The following is a 21,940-nucleotide window of genomic DNA, read 5'->3' as shown; positions in this document are numbered from 1 at the left end:
CCCTGACTGCTCTCTCCTCTGTTTCAGTGCCCTGGCCAGCCACAGTTTCCCCTGCACAGTACCTGCACCCAGTTATCCCTGCCATCTAGTTATAGTCACAGTATTTTCTCTCGCCTCAGACATCTAGTTTATGTTCCTTAATTCTAGTCTGCAATTTCTGTTAGCCTCTGAGCATTGTAAATAAAGTCTCTTTTCGTTACACCACACCTCTGGCCTCCGGGTTTGAATCTGCACTTGAGTCCATCCCATTTCCACGGGCCACTGCGCCATGACAGATTCTGCCTTTAAAATATGGGAAAGTAATGGCCTTAGAAATATCAAAGACCTTTTTGTAGATGGGATTTTTGCCTCATTCACGCAGCTCCTGAAGCAGTTTAATGTTCCTCGGCAACATTTTTTCCGCTATCTACAAATTCGCCACTTTGTAAAGAGTGGATTTCCTTCCTGAACTACCTGAGGAAACTTCTTTGGATAAAATTATTAATATAAACGGTCATAAGAGAGGGGCGATTAAAGAAATCTGTGCTATATTATTAGATCTTCAATCTCCTTCTTCTCCATCCTTAAAGCACAGTGGGAGAGAGACCTTGGGATGACTATAACAGATGAGCTCTGGCAATCTTTTCTCCAGAGGGTACACTCTTCTTCGATATGTGCCAGGCATGGGCTCCTTCAATTCAAGGTCCTATACCGATTACATATCTCCAAGGAAACGTTAGCCAAGTTCTATCCAGGAGCTGACCCTCTGTGTAACAGATGTAAAGCAGAAACAGGTTCGCTCCTTCATACCTTTTGGACATGCCCCAATCTTCATAACTATTGGGTGGGAAAACCAGCACACTGCAGACCACGGCCTCTCTGTGTGAGGATCTAAACGTATTCTACGCTAGATTCGACACAGCGAACACCATGAGACCGGACAGTGTGCGCACCGCGGATGACGTCAGTGCGCACACTGTGTCTGAGGAGGATGTGCGGAAGTGCTTCAGGAAGGTGAACGCACGCAAAGCTACTGGTCCGGACGGGATTCCCGGCCGCGTCCTCAAGTCATGCGCGGCTCAGCTGGCTGGAGTGTTCACACACATCTTCAACCTTTCCCTCTCTCTGTCTGTAGTCCCAGCCTGCTTCAAAATGGCCACCGTCGTCCCTGTACCCAAATCCTCCACCATCTCCTCATTGAACGACTGGCGACCTGTAGCCCTGACCCCCATCGTAAGCAAATGCTTCGAGAAGCTGGCCAGGGACTTCATCTGCTCTGCACTACCCGACTCACTGGACCCTCTACAGTTCGCATACCGCCACAACAGGTCCACTGATGATGCCATAGCCCTGACACTACACACTGCCCTGTCACACCTGGAGAAGAGAGACACGTATGTGAGAATGCTGTTTGTAGATTACAGCTCAGCATTCAATACCATCGTTCCCTCGAAGCTGGACAGGAAACTGCAGGATCTAGGACTGAGCAGCTCCCTCTGCAGCTGGATCCTTAGCTTCCTGTCTGACAGACGCCAGGTGGTCAGACTGGGCAGCATCACCTCATCCCCCGTCACACTGAACACTGGTGCTCCACAGGGGTGTGTACTGAGCCCTCTCCTGTACTCACTCTACACCTACGACTGCACAGCCACTAACAGCTCCAACATCATTGTGAAGTTTGCGGACGACACTACAGTGGTGGGTCTTATCACCAACGGTGATGAGACGGCTTACAGGGAGGAGGTCAGTGTCAAGACAACCATCTCACCCTCAACGTCGCAAAGACAAAGGAGTTGATAGTGGACTTCCGGAGGTGCAGAGAAGTACACACCCCCATCACCATCAGCGGCGCTGCTGTGGAGAGAGTGAGCAGCTTCCGGTTCCTTGGCGTACACCTGGCTGAGGATCTTACGTGGTCAGTACACACAAACAAAACAGTGAAGAAGGCGCAGCAGCGCCTCTTCTTTCTCAGGAGACTGAAAAGATTCGGCATGAGCCCCCGCATCCTCAGGACCTTCTATCACTGTGCCATTGAGAGCATCCTCACTGGATGCATCACCACCTGGTACGGCAACAGCACCGCCTACAACTGCAAAGCTCTCCAGCGAGTAGTGCGGTGCTCTGAACGGATAATTGGAGGTGAGCTTCCCTCCCTCCAAGACATCTACAGGAAGCGCTGCCTGAGGAAAGCGGGGAGGATCATCAAGGACTCCAGTCACCCCAGCCATAAACTGTTCAGACTACTTCCATCAGGAAGGAGGTTCTGCAGCATCCGGTCCTGAACCAGCAGACTGAGAGACAGCTTCTTCCACCAGGCCATCAGACTGCTGAACACTTCATAGACACCTCAGCTTCACTACTGGAACTTCAACATTATGCACTCCATACTGTACAGTAATGCCACTGTTTTGCACATGTCTCAACTCTGTATATTTTTATATATTTTATTTATTGTTTACTCTATTTAATTTGTAAAATATGTGTATATACACACACACACACACACACACACACGTAGAAAAACATTTAGTATACACATCCAGAAATGCATATACTATTATATATTGTACATATATTTATTAGTTCAGATGTAGCCATTCTTGTATTTTGCTTGTTTACGTTATTGTATTTTGCACAACTCTGTTGCTTGTGAAGCTCGCACACAAGAATTTCACTCACATGTGCTGTACCAATGTACCTGCACATGTGATGTGACAATAAAAGTGATTTGATTTGTCTATATTTAACACTCTGTCAGAGATGTATAACGTTAAATATGATCCTTCTGCTCTAACGGCTATCTTTGGGATGATACCTCAAGACATCACTTTGCCAAAATGCTATTCGAATTCTATTGCCTTTGCTTCACTTATCGCAAGGCGCCTTATACTTTTAAGATGGAAGCAGGAAGCTCCTCCCACACATGAACAGTGGCTTGCAGAGCTCATGAGGTTTTTACATTTAGAAAAGATGAGATATACATTGGCAGGTTCAACCACCAAATTTCTTAAGGCATGGCAGCCATTCCTGATGTACATGGAAACATTTAAAATGACCACCTTGTCATCACCAGATGCCATATCTCTATATCACTATCATAGTTAACTGTACACTGAATGTCCCTTATACATTTTATTTTTATATTTGTTTGTTGTTGGGGTTTTTTTTGTTGTTTTGCAGGGGTTTCTTTGGTTTGTTTGTTTTCCTTCTCCATTTCTGTTATTTTTTGGGATATTGTAAATACTGAGCAGCAAACTACTGTATGTTCAATGTTTTGTTATTAACATGCTGCTGTGACTGAAAATAAAATTTATAATAAAAAAATAAAAAATAAATTTTTTTTTTTTTTTAAAAGCACACAGAAACTGGGGCAAACTGACAGGAAAAGGTCTGGCAGACCCAAAGCCACCACTGAACCAGAGGACAAGTTTCTGTGTGATAAGCAGCTCACAGGACAACAGCTTCAAGCACAGCTTAATAGTGGTGGTAGTAAGCAAGTCTGAGTTTCAAAGACAAGACTTTGAGCTGCAGATTTGACAGGATGAGTTGCAGCAATAAAGGCATTGCTAAGATGTCAGAATAAGGCAAGAAGGCTTTCCTGGGCCATTAAACACCATCATTGGACTACTGAAGTCTGGAAGAAGGTATTACAGACTGATTAATCAAAATCTAAAATCTTTGGTTCATCACGCAGGATCTTTGTATGCCGCTAAGTAGGCGAGAGGATGGTTCCACAGTGTGTGGCATCAACTGTCAAACATGGAGGAGGAAGTGTGACAGTCTGGGGCTGTTTTGCTGGATCCAGGGTCACTGACTTGTACAGAGTGGGAGGCTCCCTGAACCAAAATGGCTACCACAGCATTGCAATACCCTCTGATATGTGCCTAGTTGGTCAGGGGTTCATTCTACAGCAAGATAACAACCCAAAGCATAAGTACATGCTATGCCAGAACTATCTCAGGAAAAAAGAACGAGATGGTGAGCTTGAAAACATGAAGTGGCCAGCACAGTCTCCAGACTTAAACCCATCGAGCTGGTTTGGGGTGAACTGGACAGAACAGTGAAAGCAAAGCAACCTACAAGTGCCACACATTTATATGAACTTATGTAAGAGATATGGGAAGAACTTTCTGAAGAATATTTAATGTACATTGTAGAAAGAATGCCATGAGTGTGACCGGTAGTGTATACACACACACACACACACACACACACACACACACACGCAGTTGGCAGTGTAGTGTCCAAGGTGACATGGTTGAAGTCACCTGAGATAGCAATAAAGGCACTCGGGTGCTTAGTCTGTAACCGGGCTATGGCGGAGTGGGCAATGTCACATGCAGCTGTGGGGTTAGCAGAAGGAGGAGCATAAACCGCCAACAAGATTACATGAGTAAATCCCAACAGTGCACCGTTCAGTGTCCGGGCAACAAATCTGCTCTTTCATTGTTATGTGAGCAGGGTTATACCACTAGTTATTAACAAGAACGGCAAGCCCTCCTTTCTGCTCACCACTGGCTGCACTGTCCCTGTCGGCCTGAACAGCTGCTCCAGACCTTCTGCAGATGTGTTGTGATCAGGCATATCCTGATGACAGACATGTTTTGTACCTCTTTCTCTGTTTAGGCCTCTGCTATCTCGCCGTCTCCCTCCTTCTCTTCTTCTGTCCTCCACCTCTGCATCCATGGTGTATTTTTCTCCAGATTTCAGCCGGTATATCCATGGTTCTGGCTGGTTAGCTGGCTGGCATCAGGGTGATCAGCTGATCTCTGGAGTAAACAAAGTGTGCGGTGTGTAGCTGCTGCGCCACGGTCCCATTCCTCAATGAAAGTAACAGTTCCACGGTAACAAGGAGAACCAAAACGAGCTCGATCCACATTTTTGAAAAGAAAGATATTAAAACAAACTCTCTAAAATACTAAGTAAAAAACTAAGAAAAAAAGCAAGAAAAGTAAAAGTAAAGAGAAAAAAACAGGATCAACTGAAAAAACAGGCTGCATGTGAGTTGATCCATGTGTGCTTCTGATTACATAGTAAAGCATAAAATTATTTAAATCAAACTAATTTTTCAGCATCATACACAGGATGTTTCTAATTTAAGAGGAAAAAATGGAAGAAAACATTTTAATTTTAGCAGCATTGTGCAGATGACAGAAAGGATTCAATCACAGTCAGTTAACGAGCACACTGAAGGGTATATCCTGGTTACAAATGACTTCAAGATTCCTCACAATGTCATTATATACAGAGGCCAAGGCAATGCCATTCAGAGTAGGTACCTGCTTAGAAACCATGTTTCTAAGACTTTTAGAAACAAGTTTTGTCTGAATTCAGAAAAAAGGAAATCAGAGGTCATCAGACCTTTAGTACTACTTCCAGCAGAGAACCTCATGGAAAAGGAAAACTATAAATCTCTGTGTGTAAAGAAAACTCCCCGCATGAGAAATCTTTAGAGGAATTACTTTAGGTAGGAAATACCCTCAAAACTAACTCCTGTAAGTAACAGCAGTTATTCAAGTTGCTGTTCTTAATGATATCTGTGTCCTGAGCCACAGCGGTACACATAAACGGGGTAGGTTGCATCAGGAAGGCCATCTGGTGTAAAATCTTTGCCAGATCAAACATGCAGCTCATCAAGAATAAGATTTTGTTACTGGATCGGTCAGGCACAAGTTAACAACTATTCAGTCAACCAATTCTTTCCATTCTGGTTGCTTCCATTAAAAATCTTCAACATCTTCAGCTCTGCTATTTCCAAGTCAGCCTCTCGTCTTTTTGTTAGTGCCACCGTCTCCAAATCATAAATCATGGCATGTTTCACTATTATTTTATCAACCTTCCCTTTCACTGCTATCCTTCTGTCAAAGATCACCTCTAATATATGCCTTCAACCACTGCCTACACTCTCTTCTTCGCCTCTCTTGTGCACTGTCCATTGCTTTGGATAATTGACCCCAGATACTTAAACTTGTCCACCTTCACTACCTCTACTTACATCTTTACTACACCTTCTCATTCACACATATGTGTTCTTCTCACTTTTAGGACTGTATAAAACAATCTGGTTAAAAAGTCCACCGGCCTTTCTCCTAAACATTTCCATACCTCCAAACCTGAACCAAGTGTCTTTCCACTCTACATCCTCTTGATTGTCGTCCTCATTTCCTCCTTACTAATCCTCTGCACTTCCTGGTTCTTTAATGTCCAGCCTGACATTTTTTGAAGGGCGCATTTGAAGATCGATTAAGCCACATCGAGGCAACATAAGCTGTAAAATTCCAAATGCAGTCTAAACAGTCTAAACAAAGCTATCAAGGAATAACATTTCACAAGTTATGTTACATATGTGACAATAGTGAAACAGGCCCCATTGTTTAGGTTTTAAAGCTTTACTTTAAAACCTAAACAATACGAAAACTGACTTTAATATTTCAGAGTTTGTTGCAATTTTATGCGTAATTAATATAATAATATTTCCTATTTTTCATTTACATGAATATCACTTTTAACGTCCTTGACTAAAGCAGTTTGATACCAAAGTCTGTTTGGCAGTATGAAGCCAGTCAAGTGTTCCCATAACTGTCAAAACATTGCCTAATTCAAAGCAACTCAGACAAAATAACTGATTTTTTTCCAATCAATAAGGTTGAATGTGAATGCACCATGCCAGCAGATTTGTTGTCTGTGTGCACTTTCTATAACATTTCCATGAAAACTTTACAACAAATAAAAAAGCAAGCACAAAGGCACAGAAAAATCTCTTTTAAATGGGGTCTTTAGTGGTTACTAAGATCAATTCAGTGAGTTGGAAGCTGACATATTTTCTCTGATACTCACAAAGAGCTCATCAAGAGCTTTCAAATGATACGAGAAACTGAATTTTCCCAGCAAATGTCACTCAAACCCTCTGAATGAAATTACAGCTGAAAACAAATCAGACGGGGCACAGGTTGGCAAGAAGCCAAACTCAAAATGTGCCGAGCTGAGAGAAACACAACACAAAGCGGTGTTTGGTTTGGTAGCACTCAAGGCAGAGTGTTGAGTGACAGCTTGTCGGGGCTTAGATGTATTGTTGCTGCTAAATGAAGCAAGTGCAATGGAGGCGAGGCTGCTGTCAATGCTTCTCTGGGGTTGGGGATGGTGATGGGGAGATGTATCCCTGTAGACTTAAGTTTGTGTGTTTGCTTTCAGTTTGGCTCAAGTGAAAACAATAAGTACTACATCTGCCTGCGGGATCCAACTAACCCTCTGGCTCTTTAGTGATGATGTCAGTTGACAAGAGTTGTCATGAGTCGAGCTTGCTGAGCGGCATGGCAGAGCACTGGGTGTAGATGCCACTTCACCTTACATTTGTAGAAAGGAGATGAGGCCGAGTGGCATGTGATTCTGTTTGTCACCTACCTCCTCTCCTATTTACGTCTGTGTAGATGGAGAGGATTGTTGTTTAAAGGGTTGGGGGAGGTAAAAGCTGCTGTCACATCCTGTGTTGCTGCGGTGTAGATGGCTCTGAGCAGAAGAGATCTCAACTGACAGGTGACTCCCGCTGGCTCTGATAATGCTCCTTTAAACTCGATCCTGATTCAAATCCATCTCATCAAACTTACGCAAACCTTCAAACAAGTCATCTCAGAGTTCCTTTTGAAGCCGGCTAAAGTTTGACTGTTTTATCAAACACACAGCACAAGTTATTGATTTAAAGGTCAGACACAATTGATTATGTTGTATTTTACAAAATTTGTGTAGTGTAGTGACACTTTGGCTCCCATTATCATAAGGGACAGGGCCTGTAAATAAACACTTCCACGAGGAACTTAGCTACAACTGGGAGGATTAGAGATGCTGTAGCTTAGACACTTGCTTCTTTGCTTTTTTGATGCAGGAAACCGCTTTATTCCAAAGATGCAACCATTAGCCCCACAATGTTCACCAAATTTAGATGGATCCAATTTGATTCTGTCATAGCAGACAAGGTACAGCTTCCTGACACTGCATATCAGGAAGATGTTTGCACTGTTATTGTTGTAAATTGTGAAAAACGTGCAATATTTGCTCACATCTCTTAAGACTAAAAGGTTATTATAAAGGCATTAACATATAACTGAACACTACTGTTTAATCCTGTAAGTTATAATACTGTTTTATAGTTTCTTCACAAAGGCTGCAAAGCAGGAAAATCAAACCTTACAAAATTGCTTTGTTGTTTTTCATTACTTAAAAAAATAAAACACAGTCATAGTGTCATTTAAGCCACTAAAATAGAGACATAAGCTGCAAACATGTTTTCAATTTGCCATAAAAATGAAAAAAGCCACTAAAACAATAAAACGATAAAACGATAAGACATGAGAAAATAACTTTTAGTTTGGAATTAAATTGTGAGAAGAAATAGGTTAATGGCCGACCCTTCAGAATAAATTATCATTCATAAAGGAGAGAAAAACTAGCTGTTAACAAGAACTGTTAAATCACAACTGAGGTGGAGCTACTATACAAAAATGAAACAAGGAAAAGTATATAAAGAGTGTTCTGGAAGTAAAGCTGAAGGTGTGATGTTGACTGTTGTCAGCGCATTAGCCCCACAAGTGGGATTAGTGGTAGAAAGTATTCCTGGTGGAAAGAGTGATGATTGGACAGACTTCAGTGGACATGTAGGTGAAGCGAACACAGGTGATGATTAGGTCTTGGGTTGGTATGGTGTTAAGGTGAGGAATGTGGAGGCAGATGAATTTTGCGAAAAGAACAGAAATGGCTGTGGTAGTGAGGGAAACTGCCAAGAAGATATGTAGTGTATGCTGTGGACGGAGGATAGAAGACAAAGCAAAGCTAAAGTGGGATAGTCGAAGAGATGAAGAAAGTAGACAAGCTGTTTATTGAGTTGAGCATAAGGTTGAACATAAAGAAAGGAGTAAAGATGGAACTGTACTAACAAGAGAAGAGACTGTGCTGAGAAGATGGAAGGAGTACTTTGATGGGGGAGATGAATGAAGAGAATAAGAGAGAGAGCAGGATTGATGGAGAAAAAAACAGGACGAAGAGGGTAAGTAAGGTGAAAGTAAGGGCAGCTATGAAGAGAATGAAAAGTGGAAAACCACTGAGAATATTTATGAATGCAATTAAGTAGGACTGAACTGAATGCTAGGGTGAGATGGAGGCAGCTGATCCACTGTGGTGAACCCTAAAAGGACTATGTGAAAGAACAAGAAGAAAGATTAGTGCAAAGCAAAAGAGTACGACTGCTTTAAGAAGTCGTGAAATATATATTTATATAGTTTTTCAGAGATAAGAGTCACAAAGTGCCTTACAAAAGCTAATATAGAAAGGTATAATTAAACGGGAATACAATTTTTATAATTAGGAAATTAAAAAGTAAAAGAAGCAGAAATAAAGCCAATATAAAAGAATAAGGGATAAATACAGAAACATGAATAAAAATGACCAAAACTGAGGTGCCTTTAACAATACGTAGAGGAAAAAACAGCAGCGTCTGTGATTTTAGCAAACAATTAAGAGAAAAAAAAAAAGGATTTTTGTTTATATTCAACTACTGAAGCTCTCTAACAACCATAAGGAATTGTGACTCTGGTTCATCAGGAGCAAAGATAAACACTGTGATATCATAAAACACACACACAAAAGTTCACAAAGGGTGTTAGGGGTGGATGTGCAGCTCGAGTTTGCTACCCACACACAGTGCTGGCATTGGTATACTTTAATCCCTGCAGTCCCAAAACCTAACATCTTAGCAAGCACCAGACTACTTTACATGGAATTATCTATTCCATATAAATATTTGACATATCTGAAATTCCCAAATGGAAATCTTGAAGAACTGTAAGCTAAAATGTATGTTAGAGATTTGATTTTAAAGTTAACATCTTCTAGTTTCCTAAACTATGCTTATTTACCATGTGGATAAAATAAAACCTAGCCCTAACAATAGCACTAAGTGATTTGCCACCAAGCGAGTGGATGTTAAGTGATCAACATTTGTTACCATCTATGCTCTTATTTAGACCTTTTCATTCTGTAGAAATGAGACAAAGATCTCCATGCCTGTGGAGTGCAGTTACTCTAATGATTCCTAACTACCTGTTTCCGTGGACGTGGGAGGCGCAGAAGGCATAGCTGTAGTGTAGCAGCATTGGGTCGACGAGAGCATTGTTCTCCGAATAATCCATCAGCTCCTTCAGGTAGCTCAGATGGCGGTGGCAGCCTCGAACACCATACCGAGCACAGTACTCATCCAGGACAAACACCTGACCAGGACTGAACCAGCCCTAAAGATAAAATACATGCACACCAGACAGATAAGTTAAAACAAACCAACAAAGATTGGCTAATAAAGCGTCAGACCTTAGTGACGTGTACGGGTTATTTAGACTAATTTTGCCTTCTTTTTTGGAGAACTTCCACAGATTAAACATTTCTTTCAAGCCACTCATCTTATCAAACTTAAAATCCGCTAGATAAAGTTTAAAGTATAGTTTAAAATTATATTGAAACGATTTTCAAAATCAAGACGGGGGGGGGGGCAGTTGTGGTGTCTGATGAGGACTCATATGATGCCTCTGCTACTTCAGGTTTACCTGCAGTTTTTCACAAACCTGTCCATGCCTTACTATCAGCATAGAACAATGCATTAGTTTTATTTTTCCTCCTTGCACCTCCCTTTATAAAACTTTTTAAATTAATCTATAGACTTTATTATCATTTCAGTGCTTTTCAATCGTAAAACAATAAATTGATGTTACATTTTTGTAAATATTCTTTGTTTATCAAACATATGAGTGTTGGGATCCTTATAGCCAAAATGCATGACTAATAAAAGATAATTTATGTGAATGATTTTATTGTTTTAAGAAAGATAAACCTAGGACTTGAGAGAAAACACAGTTTGTTCCAAAGTTTAGACATGGCTGAACATCCTCTTCACAAATTCCTGTAACTGTGGGAGATGCAAAACAAAATGCCACAATTAGGCACTACAAACTCAAAAATACTACAATTAAGAACCAGTCCAAAGGTTAACTCTTCTATTATTAATTCTCTGCTAGAATTTAAAAAGATAAAAAGCAGGAAAAAGGTGTGGAACAACTGGAACATCTTGAGATGTTCATTAGCTCAGTCATCTCGCACATAATCACTAAATTAGGCATGAAGCTTACAACAGTAATTAGGATTCCTAACAGAAGGAACATTAACAAATTAGCGCCTCTAGTGAGCTGACAGTCCCCCCCCCAAAACACACACACACACACACACACACACACACACACACACACAGCTCTTCACCAGGCAACAAGCAACTCAGGAGAGAAGACAACCAGGAGAGAAACAGTTTCACCTTCAACACAGGTTGCGTCTGTACTGGATTACCTGTCATTTGAAAGTCAAAAGAGTCCGTTTGTATAGCAAAATGACAGTGGGTAGATCAAATGTTTCTTTTAATAAAATAAAGTGATATTGTCTAAAATTCAAATACATGAAATTGTAAAGTGAAGGTTGTTCTTTTGTTTGATTGTGCTTCTGTGAAATAGTTTTTCTTCCAGCTCAGCCACTTTAGGATACAAAATGTTACAGAAATGTCATGACTTTATACTTTGATTTCAAAGACTCTTTGAAAAACTAGGCGAGAGATCACTGGTTGAAATACACTGAATCTTTTGTGAATTAAGAATAAATAGCATTCGTGCCTTGATGATTCTGTAACTCACTTGGGAAGAAAACTTTTTTCAATGTTCATTTGTTCATTTAAAAAAAAAAAAGGTTCCAGTCTGTGTAGAGTTTGCGTATTTGCATATTGTTGTGATTAAGCCGAAAGAGGCAAAGATTTATGCTGACATTCAGTGTTAAGACGTGACTGATATTGAAAGAAAAATCAAGTAAAATGAGAAAAGGCAGAAATGAATGGTCTTTCCAAATAGAGCAGGGCGATATGGCCATAAATATTTATCACGATATATATTTGAAAATTTGCGATAACGATATATATATATAATAATATAACGATATATAATTGATGCGAGACAAAATACAACTCCACAACATTGCTAGCGCAAAAAGACAACCTTCCATTTATTTTCACTTAAACAAGAAGCTGGTTTTTATGTGTATTAAAGCTATATAAAAATTTAACAGTGCAAATGCAAATTCCTTGCTGAAAGTTTAACCAAAAGGCATTTCCAGTAGAAATGGGCTGACATATCCTGAGCATAACCATGTTTAATATCCACTGAAGTTAAAAAGAGGTGCTTTGCAACATTAAACTGCAGTGTGCAGTACGTATTTTTTGGACCATAAGGTGCACGGGATTATAAGGCACATTAAGCGAAACAAAGCAGTCAGATAAATCAAACTTTATTAAACTCATTCTTCTTGCTTCCTCCACTTCTGTACCATTGATTCATTAATGTTGAATTCTCTGGCAGCTGCTCTATTCCCATGTTGTTGCAGTATATTAATGACTAACCTCGTATTGTGGATGGATTATCTCAGTTGTTCTCCTGACTGAAGTTTGGTCCGTTTACAGCATCCTGCCATGCGATTGCATTTGTCTCTAACCATGAAGAACCTTAACGTTAACTTTTATAAGTGGAAAAGTGTTAGTGTTCGTCCTCCAGCTTCACTGTGTATGTTATGCTAACATAGCTGTGTCGCTAGCGATCACGTAGCACATCATTATATACCAGCTAGCCCAACTTCAGTAACCCTACAAACGTCACTGCTGTTTAGTTTCCTGTCTTCATTTATGTTGGAAGTGATAGCAGAGCTGTACGTTTGAATTTTTTCAGAAATCTCTCAGTCAGAACATGCAATATCATGCTTAGGTAACTAGCAAAACTAGCGAGCTAACTCCCGCTAGCTTCCTGCTCACTTCTAACTCCGTTAAATGTAATAACTTTTGTTTTCATAGATGCCTGGAAGTTAAACTTCATAGTTACACCTGCTAAAGCAGCAATGCTGATCGTTTTATTAAAGATGAAAGAATTTAGACAGTTTTTAACTCTCAGTGATGCTGCAGTGTTCGTTTGACCTGAAGCATACGGAGTTACCCAGATTACTCCCAGATTTAAGAGCATCTTAGTCCGACAAATACGACAATAACGACGGCCGCTTGCATGACTGCTCCCCTACCCATCTCTCAAACACCATCTCAAGGGGGGATGAGTCGGACTACAGAGATGAGGTTAACAGACTGACTGAGTGGTGTTCAGTTAACAACCTCCAACTGATCACCATGAAAACTAAAGAACTTATCTTGGACTTCAGGAAGGGCAGAGCAGACCCGGCCCCACTTTACATTCACGGGAACTGTGTGGAGAGGGTACGCTCCATGAGGTTTCTGGGCGTGCAGACCTCTGATGACCTCTCCTGGACTGCAAATACCACGGCAGTGGTAAAAAAGGCCCAGCAGCGTCTCCACTTTCTGAGAGTGCTCAGGAGGAACAACCTGGAGGAGAGGCTGCTGGTGACATTTTACAGAGCCACCATAGAGAGCATCCTAACGTACGGCATAACAACATGGTATGCAGGGTGCTCAGCTGCGGACAGGAAAGTACTGCAGAGGGTCATCAACACAGCCCAGAAGATCACTGGCTGCTCTCTGGCCAGCCTGGAGGTCATTGCAAACTCTCGGTACCTCAGCAGAGCTGGCAATATCATCAAGGACCACTCTCACCCCAGCAATCAACAGTTTGAACTATTACTGTCAGGCCGACGGTACAGGTCACATAAAACCAGGACAAACAGATTCAGGGATAGCTTCTTTCCCAGAGCTATCACCGTAGTAAATAAGCACAAAAACAATTGAACCTGCTTAGCTATACCATACCGTCACTGCCATTATATCATGCTGCTATTCATACTGTCATTATATTAATGCTGCTATGCTGTATATATCTTACTTACTATTGTTTGAATACTTGTGATTGTTTTATTGTACTTTTTATATTTTACATTATATTTATTATTGAATCTTGCACCAAGGGAGTGGCACTCCAATTTCGTTGTACTCTGTACAATGACAATAAAGGCAATTCTATTCTATTCTATTCTATGTTCTGCAAAAAAATGTGCTTTGTTGTGTATCTGACGGACAAACACCAAACCAGTTCCACATCACTGAAGTTGCACCATTTTCACAAACCAATTCTGGTTCATCTGTTTCACTCAACAATCGGCCATGTGCGTATGAAAACAAAGGCACTGCGCATGCGCGTTTTACTCATATTCTATCGCGATATTTTATTTTCCTATCGTTGCCTAACATTATACTGGTATTACCGTGAACGGTATAATATGGCCCAGCCCTATTTCCAAAGACATTTTATACTGAAACTTGTTATATTCAAAGATAACACAGTCAAAAAGGTATGTATGGTAGTACACAAACTTCAACCGCTCCAGAACGTTTGGCCACCACACGCAGCCATTTATTTGTCAAGTCTCTGGAAAAGAGTTCAAAGAATACACAGTGTGTAAGTGGGTGCTTGGTCTCTAAGGTTGAACCCACTAGGCAGTACCTTCAACAAGGCCAAACAGAGTACTTTCAGGAGGGAAGCGCTGATCCAATTTGTCTGATCCATTCATTTCAGTTCTATATTTTTCCTGTTTATGTCACCATGCAACAGCTGCAGCTAAGTAGCATGAAGGATGCTTAAGGGTCAGCAGTTTGGATATACTACACCAACAGCTTCTACATGTTTTTATCTTATACCTGGTATGGAATTAGAGTAGTGAGAATGAATATGAGGTAACCTCTCCTGCTAGGTGCTAGATGTGAGAATGGGCAACTTCTACTCCACTACTACTCACAGTGAGCCTCCTAAAAGTATTGGTTGAATTTGAAAATTCACTATGAACACCATTCAATTCATAAACCACAAAAAAGAGGGTTTTTTTTTTTTTTTACATCTTTCCAAAAGAAGATGCAAGAAATTATTTATGTTGACTTAAAAAAAATCTGCTTGAAAGATCATTTAAGGATTTGAAATGAAAACTACTTCCAGTTTTTTTATTTAGAGTCTAAGTGACATGCTGTTTCTTGTCAGGTTTAACTGGACCTGACAGAGCCCCCTCACCCCCAACCCACCCACCCAAACTCTCAGTTTGTTTGTCACTTCTTCAATTTCTTCATTTTTCTTTCCGTCTGTGGACTTGAGCTATTAATATCGCACCACGGAAGGAGAGAGAGAGGGTCTTGTCGGCAGGCGTTAAGCGACAAGATGTTCCTCTGTGACAAACAGATGGCACACTCCAGTCTTGGCACTAACAGCTCAATTAGCAGCTAACGAGCCGACTGCCTTGTTAGCTCCATCAGCCGTGGCTGCCTATCTCCATGTCAGAGCGCCAACGTCCGCCACCCCCTCTGAGGGATGACATGACCCATGAGGAGTCAAAGCAGTGTGGCAGCTCTGAAGTAGCGAACAGCTTGGCTTTTCATCACCTTACTACAGATGGAAAGCTGAGAGTAAAATGCTAAGGATTTTTTACCTCAGGGTCTTGCTGACTTCTTTTTGGCCAGTTAGGCCATTTTTTAATCCAAGAATTCTTCTGACCCCACCAGACAAGAGTAGTCACTTCATCATGCAGATTTACATGGCATATGTAGAATTACATGCTCTACATATTCTTCATCAAAAATATCACTGTCTTTGTCTCACTGGGAATCCAAAACAAAGGCAAGACATGGCTGGTATTTAAGCACTACTGTTTAGTTTCTGTAACCTGTAGATATGCTTGCGTATGCCTATCAACAGCAAAGTGAAGCTGAAATGACAGCAGCTCAGCCAAACAGACCCAATAGAAGGTCTACAAGAAAAAACAAGAAGAGTTTACACACTGAATTTATTAGTTTTAGTGATTCTTCTCACAATTACTGACATGTTACTTGAGGCCTGTACCACAAAGTTGGTTCAGCATACCCATGGTATCATTAGTCAATCTGGATTCACTTACCCTAACAGTGGCAAGCGGTCACATGAAGCTAGCTATCAACTCACTAAGTTTCCCCAGGGTTTCCCTTGTACATTCACATAAAATGGGTGACGTTAGCAGAAATGACTAATCACAATTATGAATAAATGTACTGGCATTAGAGTGACTGATTTTACAAAGGAAGATGAAACTATACTATGGGGAAAAATCTGAAGAGGTTAAACAAGTAATACGACCAGCAAGGTAACTGCCAGAGACCAAGCAGCTGAGTGTGAGAGGTAAAGAGAAAAGCACTGTAGAGTAACATAGCATTAAAAGTTTGCACTTTAAGGGGTTTGGTCAGTAAGACTGGAAAACAGCTACTATATTAATCAAGTTTAGTCTATCTGAAGCCTGGAAAGAAAGCCAACAAAAATACAGACTAAGTTAACTGCCTTATCAATGTGACAATGCTATCATTCAGACATCTGATAGATTTTTAATCAAAGATTTCATTAAATTAATGTTTAAAGGACAGTTTTAGTTTTTATTCTCTCAGCTGCACGCTCAGTGGTGTTTAATAGTTTGACAGTAAAGAATAAATATAAACAGAACACAGGTTTAGTCTATGTGGAAGTTTGATACAAGGTCAGCATGTACAGTGTAGGTATACTGCTTTAAGATCATATATTATTGCTTACAGAACACTAAAATTGTTCCTGGGTGAGAGAGGACAAAGAGCGATTCTGACAGGGAAAAAAAATAATAGTGGAAAAATTTAAGGAATCCACGTCTCCCTGCCTGAGACAGAATCACCTGGTGCCTTAACCAACTAGCTATAGTCAGGCTCACCACAGTACACAGTCTGCAACCAGTTTCCTGGAGAGGTGTTGGACTCTGTTAAACTCAGGATTTGCCCTAGGTGAGAGGGGGCAGGCAGGGGTAGGTATACTTGTACGCTACATGCACATTGGGGTTTTCCTTGGTGGGCTGTTTTACCTGCGCCTCCGGGTCAGGAAATGGGTCCCTAATGTTGTTTGTGCCTATATGCGCAAGTACCCAGACTTCATAGAGTCACTGATGGAAAAGCTTGGGTGAAGTTAGACATTCCACCGCATCTCTCGAGGTTTAAAAAGTGTCCGCTTCCTCACACATAATTAATGGCAGATTTAATGCAACATTAACTCAAGCTGAATTTCTGAGAGGACTGAAAATTATAAGAGTATTTTGGGCCAATGTTCACGAACTGCCTGTAATATTGTTTCCTGTTTCTACTTGATATCTCAGTTTGTGTGCTATCAGTGACACAGCTGATATCCACAAACTAAAAGAAAAGTTTAATTTTAAATCTTAAAAAAAAGCAAAGCTACATCTTTATGTGCTGAAATCAAATGATGGCATCTGGCTGTCAGGATCTGGGCAGACTGTGTGTGTTTTTGTGTCTTCTGCTGCAGGTGATTTGGTGTGCAGACACCCTGGGGTCTGAGTACTAATTTCTGGAAATCACTTAGGGGAGCGTTTTTCCACACACACATAAAGATTTGGTCACTTTTATAGCAAGAACAAATCCAGACCTGGGCGCAGGTCCCCCGCCCCCCACCCTAGAACAGGTCACATAATGTTGCTCCTGAAGCATTCATGTTGACAGCCAACTTTGGAGTATGTCCTGTGGTGGCTTTAGTTCAGGTGGTAGAGCAGGTCACCTACTAATCGGAAAGTTGGTGGTTTGTGATCCCCATCTTCTCTAGTCTGCATGCCAAATATCCTTGGGCAAGATATTAACCCCAACTTCCTTTTTGATGGCTGTGAGTCACACACTATGAATGTTAGATAGAAAGCACTTACATAGAACGAGGACAGAAAAAAGTGCTTGTGTCAGTGGTGAATGAGGCAAGTTGTGTAAAGCGCTTTGAGTGCTCAGAGTAGTAAAGCTATATGTAAGAACCAGTCCATTTAAGATTTTTCCATTATGTGCAAGCAGTAAGTCAGGAACACAACCATCTGCCAGTTAGCTCAAGTCATCCTTGGTCCCAGATTCACCATAGCTGTACATTTCATGCCACTACCCAAGCTACCCTCAGCATTTTAAACAGCTAAAAGGTTAACCAAGCATGTGTTCAGTTTCTATGGCAACCCTAGTGACATTTTTGATATTGTGATTTTTTTTTTTCAAGCAGTCAGGTTACAAAGTATTCTAAATTATTCTTAATGAGGAATTAGGCAAAAATTTACATGTGCAGTACTCCATACAGTTTACATCCTTTTAGAGAAATATTATGCAGAATTAATATTCACTTTAGTTCAGTTCAATTCAGTTCATGTCAAATCACAAAAACAATTGCCCTAACAATCATATGACCCCCTATGAGCAAGTGCTTTCGTGACAGTAGGAAGGAAAAACTTCCTTTTAACAGGAATAAACCTCCAGCAGAACCAGGCTCGGGAGGGACGGCCATCTGCCACAATAAGTTGGGAGTTATGGGAGGAAGTCAGGACAAAGACATGATGTGGAAGAGAGCCACTGATTAATAATAACAAATGATTAAATGCAGAATAGTGTATAAACCCACTTTCTGGAAATAAAAGATTGACATAATGACTATTACCTACACATTACAAATCCTTATGATAATATTTTTGATGCTGACATTTTTGGGGGGTTTTTTATAACCAAAAGTGAACACTTAGAATTCTACGCTCAAGTCTCGAAGTTACCAGCTAATGCTAACTAGCTTTGGTAGCAAGCTATATTCATAGACTTTACAAGGTACAGTGCACAGAGACACATACCTGATTGGTAAATGGACTGGTTCTTATATGGCACTTTTCTACTTTAACTGAGCACTGAAAGCGGCTTTATACATCTTCCCTCATTCACCCATTCTCAAGAATTTTTTCCAGGCTTTTCTTATGTAAGTGTTTTCAATCTAACATTCACACACATTCAAAATTCATTTGTTTGCAACTACAAGCAGAACTGAATCTGACTTTTTCCCCTCAGTTGAGGCTCCCTCTTCCCAGTTTCACATTTGCCAAGCTTGCCACATCCTTAATAAAAAATAATCTCACCATCTCCAGGTCTGCCTTCTGGGTCCAACTTTAACCTCCCTGACATTATCAATTTGTTAGTCAAAGAGAATGAGCTGGAAAGAATATGCAACAGATCCGGGTTATTAAAATAAATGGAAATGTACTAACAACTGAAAAGAATATGTTGAGAAGTTGGAAGGAGTACTTTTAACAAGGTTATGAAATAAACAGAGAGAGAAAAGAACCAATGGAAAACAGCAAATCATGAAGGATTAGTAAATAGGAACTGAGGGCAGCTGTGAAGAGAATGAAATTGGAAGGCAGTTAGTCCAGATGACATACCCATGGAGAAGATAAGCAGAGACAAGCCTTCCACCAAAGACTAGTTTATCCAAAATGCTCATGCGCCTGAAAGGAGAAGTCTCAAAAAAAATCTACCTGTAATAAGTTGAGCTCTGTTCTGTGAAGATTGACTTGCCTATTTTGAGAGTCACTGCCCCCAGCGCTCCCATCCTATTAATGTATCCCCTTGCGCTGATGGTTACATAGTAGCATTCCAAAAGTGCCTCATTTTCATGTCTTGCTCACCGATGCCATCTTGTTCTATTAGCACACTTCTCATCAGGGTGTCCTGGTTCCTCAACACTTGATGTCAACCTTGTTAATCTGGGCACCATTCGAGTTGGTATGGCTTCATATTTATGTCTCTTGCTCATGTCTGAGGTGGGCTTGGCAGCAGTGCTTAGTGACATGCTTGTCTTCAAGGTGAACAGCCACAAGTAACAGTATCCTCATGGAGGATGAGACCATAGAAAGGTGCAATAAAGAAGTTGCCTAAGAAGTACAGCAAGCTGCTCATACTTCTAGCCTTGGAAACTGCCAAGAAAAGACTCACAGCACTGGCCAGCCACTTGAAGAGGTATACCAGAGAGATAGAAGGCAAGAGGGTAAGCCAGCTCTACTCCATGTAACCATCTAAGGTATACTCCCAGTGGCAGGGGAACAGTATGAGAAAAGCACCATCAAAGCTAGAGATGGATCAATACTGGAAGAGCATATGGGAAGGATGAAATGCATAACCATCACAGACATCCAAGAATGGGTCTCCAGTATGAAGAGTTGGGGTTGGACAACCTTAGGCCCTGACATGATTCACGCTTACTGGCTGAAGAAGCTGACTGCATTCCATGAGCATCTGGCAGCACCACTGAACCAGATGCTAGTCGACGAGAGACAATCGTAATACCTAACTGAAGGCTGGACACTCCTTATCCCAGAAGGGACCAGTCCCATCCAACTACCGGTGAATAAACTGCCTCAGTACCACATGGAAGCTCCTATCAGGCATCATAGCAGCTAAGATGAACAGGAACGTGATTCAATACATGAGCGGAGCACATAAAAGGAATTGGCAGAGGAGCAAAACACCAGCTACTGGTAGACAGAGCAGTCGCTCAAGACTGCAAGACCAGATTGACCAATGTGTGCACTGCCTGGATTGTCTAATAGAAGGCCTTTGACTTGATGCCCCACACCTGGATCCTGAAATGCCTGGAACTGTACAAGATCAACAGCACCCTAAGAGCCTTCATCCGGAACTTAATCAGGATGTGGTGTACAGCACTCACCCTTAACCCTCCTGCCATCCTTTAAAAAACTCACACCCATCACCCTAGGGACCATTCTCAGCCACGCCATAAAAAGACCATATATCCATATTTTATTCCACTTTAAATTAGCCAACCTTGTAAAACTACTTCTCCCTGAAATATTCATGTAAAGTTTTAATTATATTTTCGTTGTTTTAACCCTTCAAATCCCAGTGTTATTACATGAGCGCCCTGTGTTATAAGCCCCAAAAACCAAAAAACGAAACTAAATATTTCCACAAAAAACCAGTTGAAGTAATATGTGATTGTCATTATAAGTAGGCCTTTAGATGGACCAAAGATTGGCACCAACATACATTTTGACCTGCCATTATTTTTTTGCATTTTTTTTGCAATTTAAAAATTAAAACTTCAAGGCCCTGAGTCTTCATTGACATCCAAGAAAAGAAGAAAAAATAAAATCATATGATGATAATTTGGGGTTGAAAAATAGCGTTTATAATGGAAGTCAATGGGCAGAAAATGGTCCCCAGGGTGATGGGTGTGGGGATTTCTGCTGCTCAGCCATTTTAGGCTGATTTAAGGAATTCACACTGGAATATTAACATTGACAGGTAAAAACTATCCTGTGGCAAGTTTGGTTATATTCCACTGAACACAGTGGAAATGGCAGCCATTTAACACATAGCAGTGGCACAAAAAGGTCCCAAGAAGGCAGGAAGGTTAAGCCAACTTGAACAGCTTGACAGCTGCAGGACCAGTTGGTTCCTGGCCAACAACGCCGCCGGCCTCATCAGGGTCCTTTGACTGCATGGGGAATGGAGGCGACCCCCACGCCATTCCGGAGGTCAGCGTGTAGTGCATGTAGGAGGAACCTGCCACGCCTTCGCCAGAAGTTGTCACGCCGGTGGGACGTGCTCTGGCCGAGCCGGAGATTAGTGCACCGGATGGACCGACAACTGCCAAACCACCTGTGAGCCCTGTCTCATGTCACGCCTACTGCACCAGACACCTGGCAAGCTGCCCATGAGCCATGGGTTGTGCCTGCTGTGCCGCCGCTGGATACGTGATCAACTCCCAGATCCCATTCATCCCTGCCACTGGTCCATTGGCCACTGGCAAGGAGTAGATTCAGCCGGACTTCCCTGGCCTCAGTCGAGCAATGAGGGTATGTGGCAGGTGTGGTTTGTGGCGCGGCGGCAGGGGAAGCCGACGCAAGGGAGCGTCATCAGCAATCACACCTCACTGCATAAAAAGAATTAACTGGGTCCTGAGTTTGTTGTTGTTATTGTGTATGTATGGCTGGCAGCTGAAAAGCTGCAGGTATGTTGAAACATCAACCAAGGATTAAAGTGTGTCAAAAGTGTGAACTATGGTGGTGCGGTCCGTCCTTACTGCCACAATAC

The 21,940-nt window shown here is 41.3% G+C and overlaps 2 protein-coding genes across 5 annotated transcripts in view; one reads left to right on the top strand and one right to left on the bottom strand.

Annotated features, from left to right (window-relative positions):
* Positions 1-21,940, bottom strand: part of cadps2 (Ca++-dependent secretion activator 2) — a 198,404-nt gene that overhangs the window by 89,401 nt on the left and 87,063 nt on the right. For all 4 annotated transcript variants that reach the window (XM_082540795.1, XM_082540794.1, XM_082540797.1 and 1 more), the window contains exon 13: positions 10,069-10,256. In XM_082540795.1, the coding sequence (XP_082396921.1) occupies positions 10,069-10,256 (188 nt within the window). The remainder of the gene's footprint in view (positions 1-10,068; positions 10,257-21,940) is intronic.
* LOC309710931 (uncharacterized protein) lies at positions 820-2,273 on the top strand. The gene is made up of 2 exons (XM_082540814.1): positions 820-1,212; positions 1,728-2,273. The coding sequence occupies exons 1-2, from the start codon at positions 910-912 to the stop codon at positions 2,259-2,261; spliced, it is 837 nt and encodes a 278-aa protein (XP_082396940.1). The 5' UTR covers positions 820-909; the 3' UTR covers positions 2,262-2,273.

Source organism: Aulonocara stuartgranti (assembly GCF_965226115.1).
Source record: "Aulonocara stuartgranti genome assembly, chromosome: 7".
Lineage (NCBI taxonomy): Eukaryota > Metazoa > Chordata > Actinopteri > Cichliformes > Cichlidae > Aulonocara > Aulonocara stuartgranti.
Note: the sequence above shows the minus strand (reverse complement) of the source record. Positions and strands in the feature narration are given on the sequence as shown.

Bases quoted from the DNA above. Each gene is read 5' to 3' on its own strand.
- LOC309710931 (XM_082540814.1), top strand. From the start codon at position 910: ATGAGACCGGACAGTGTGCGCACCGCGGATGACGTCAGTGCGCACACT. The intron at 1,213-1,727 runs GTAAGCAAATGC...GGAGGAGGTCAG, and splicing joins CTGTAGCCCTGACCCCCATC to TGTCAAGACAACCATCTCAC.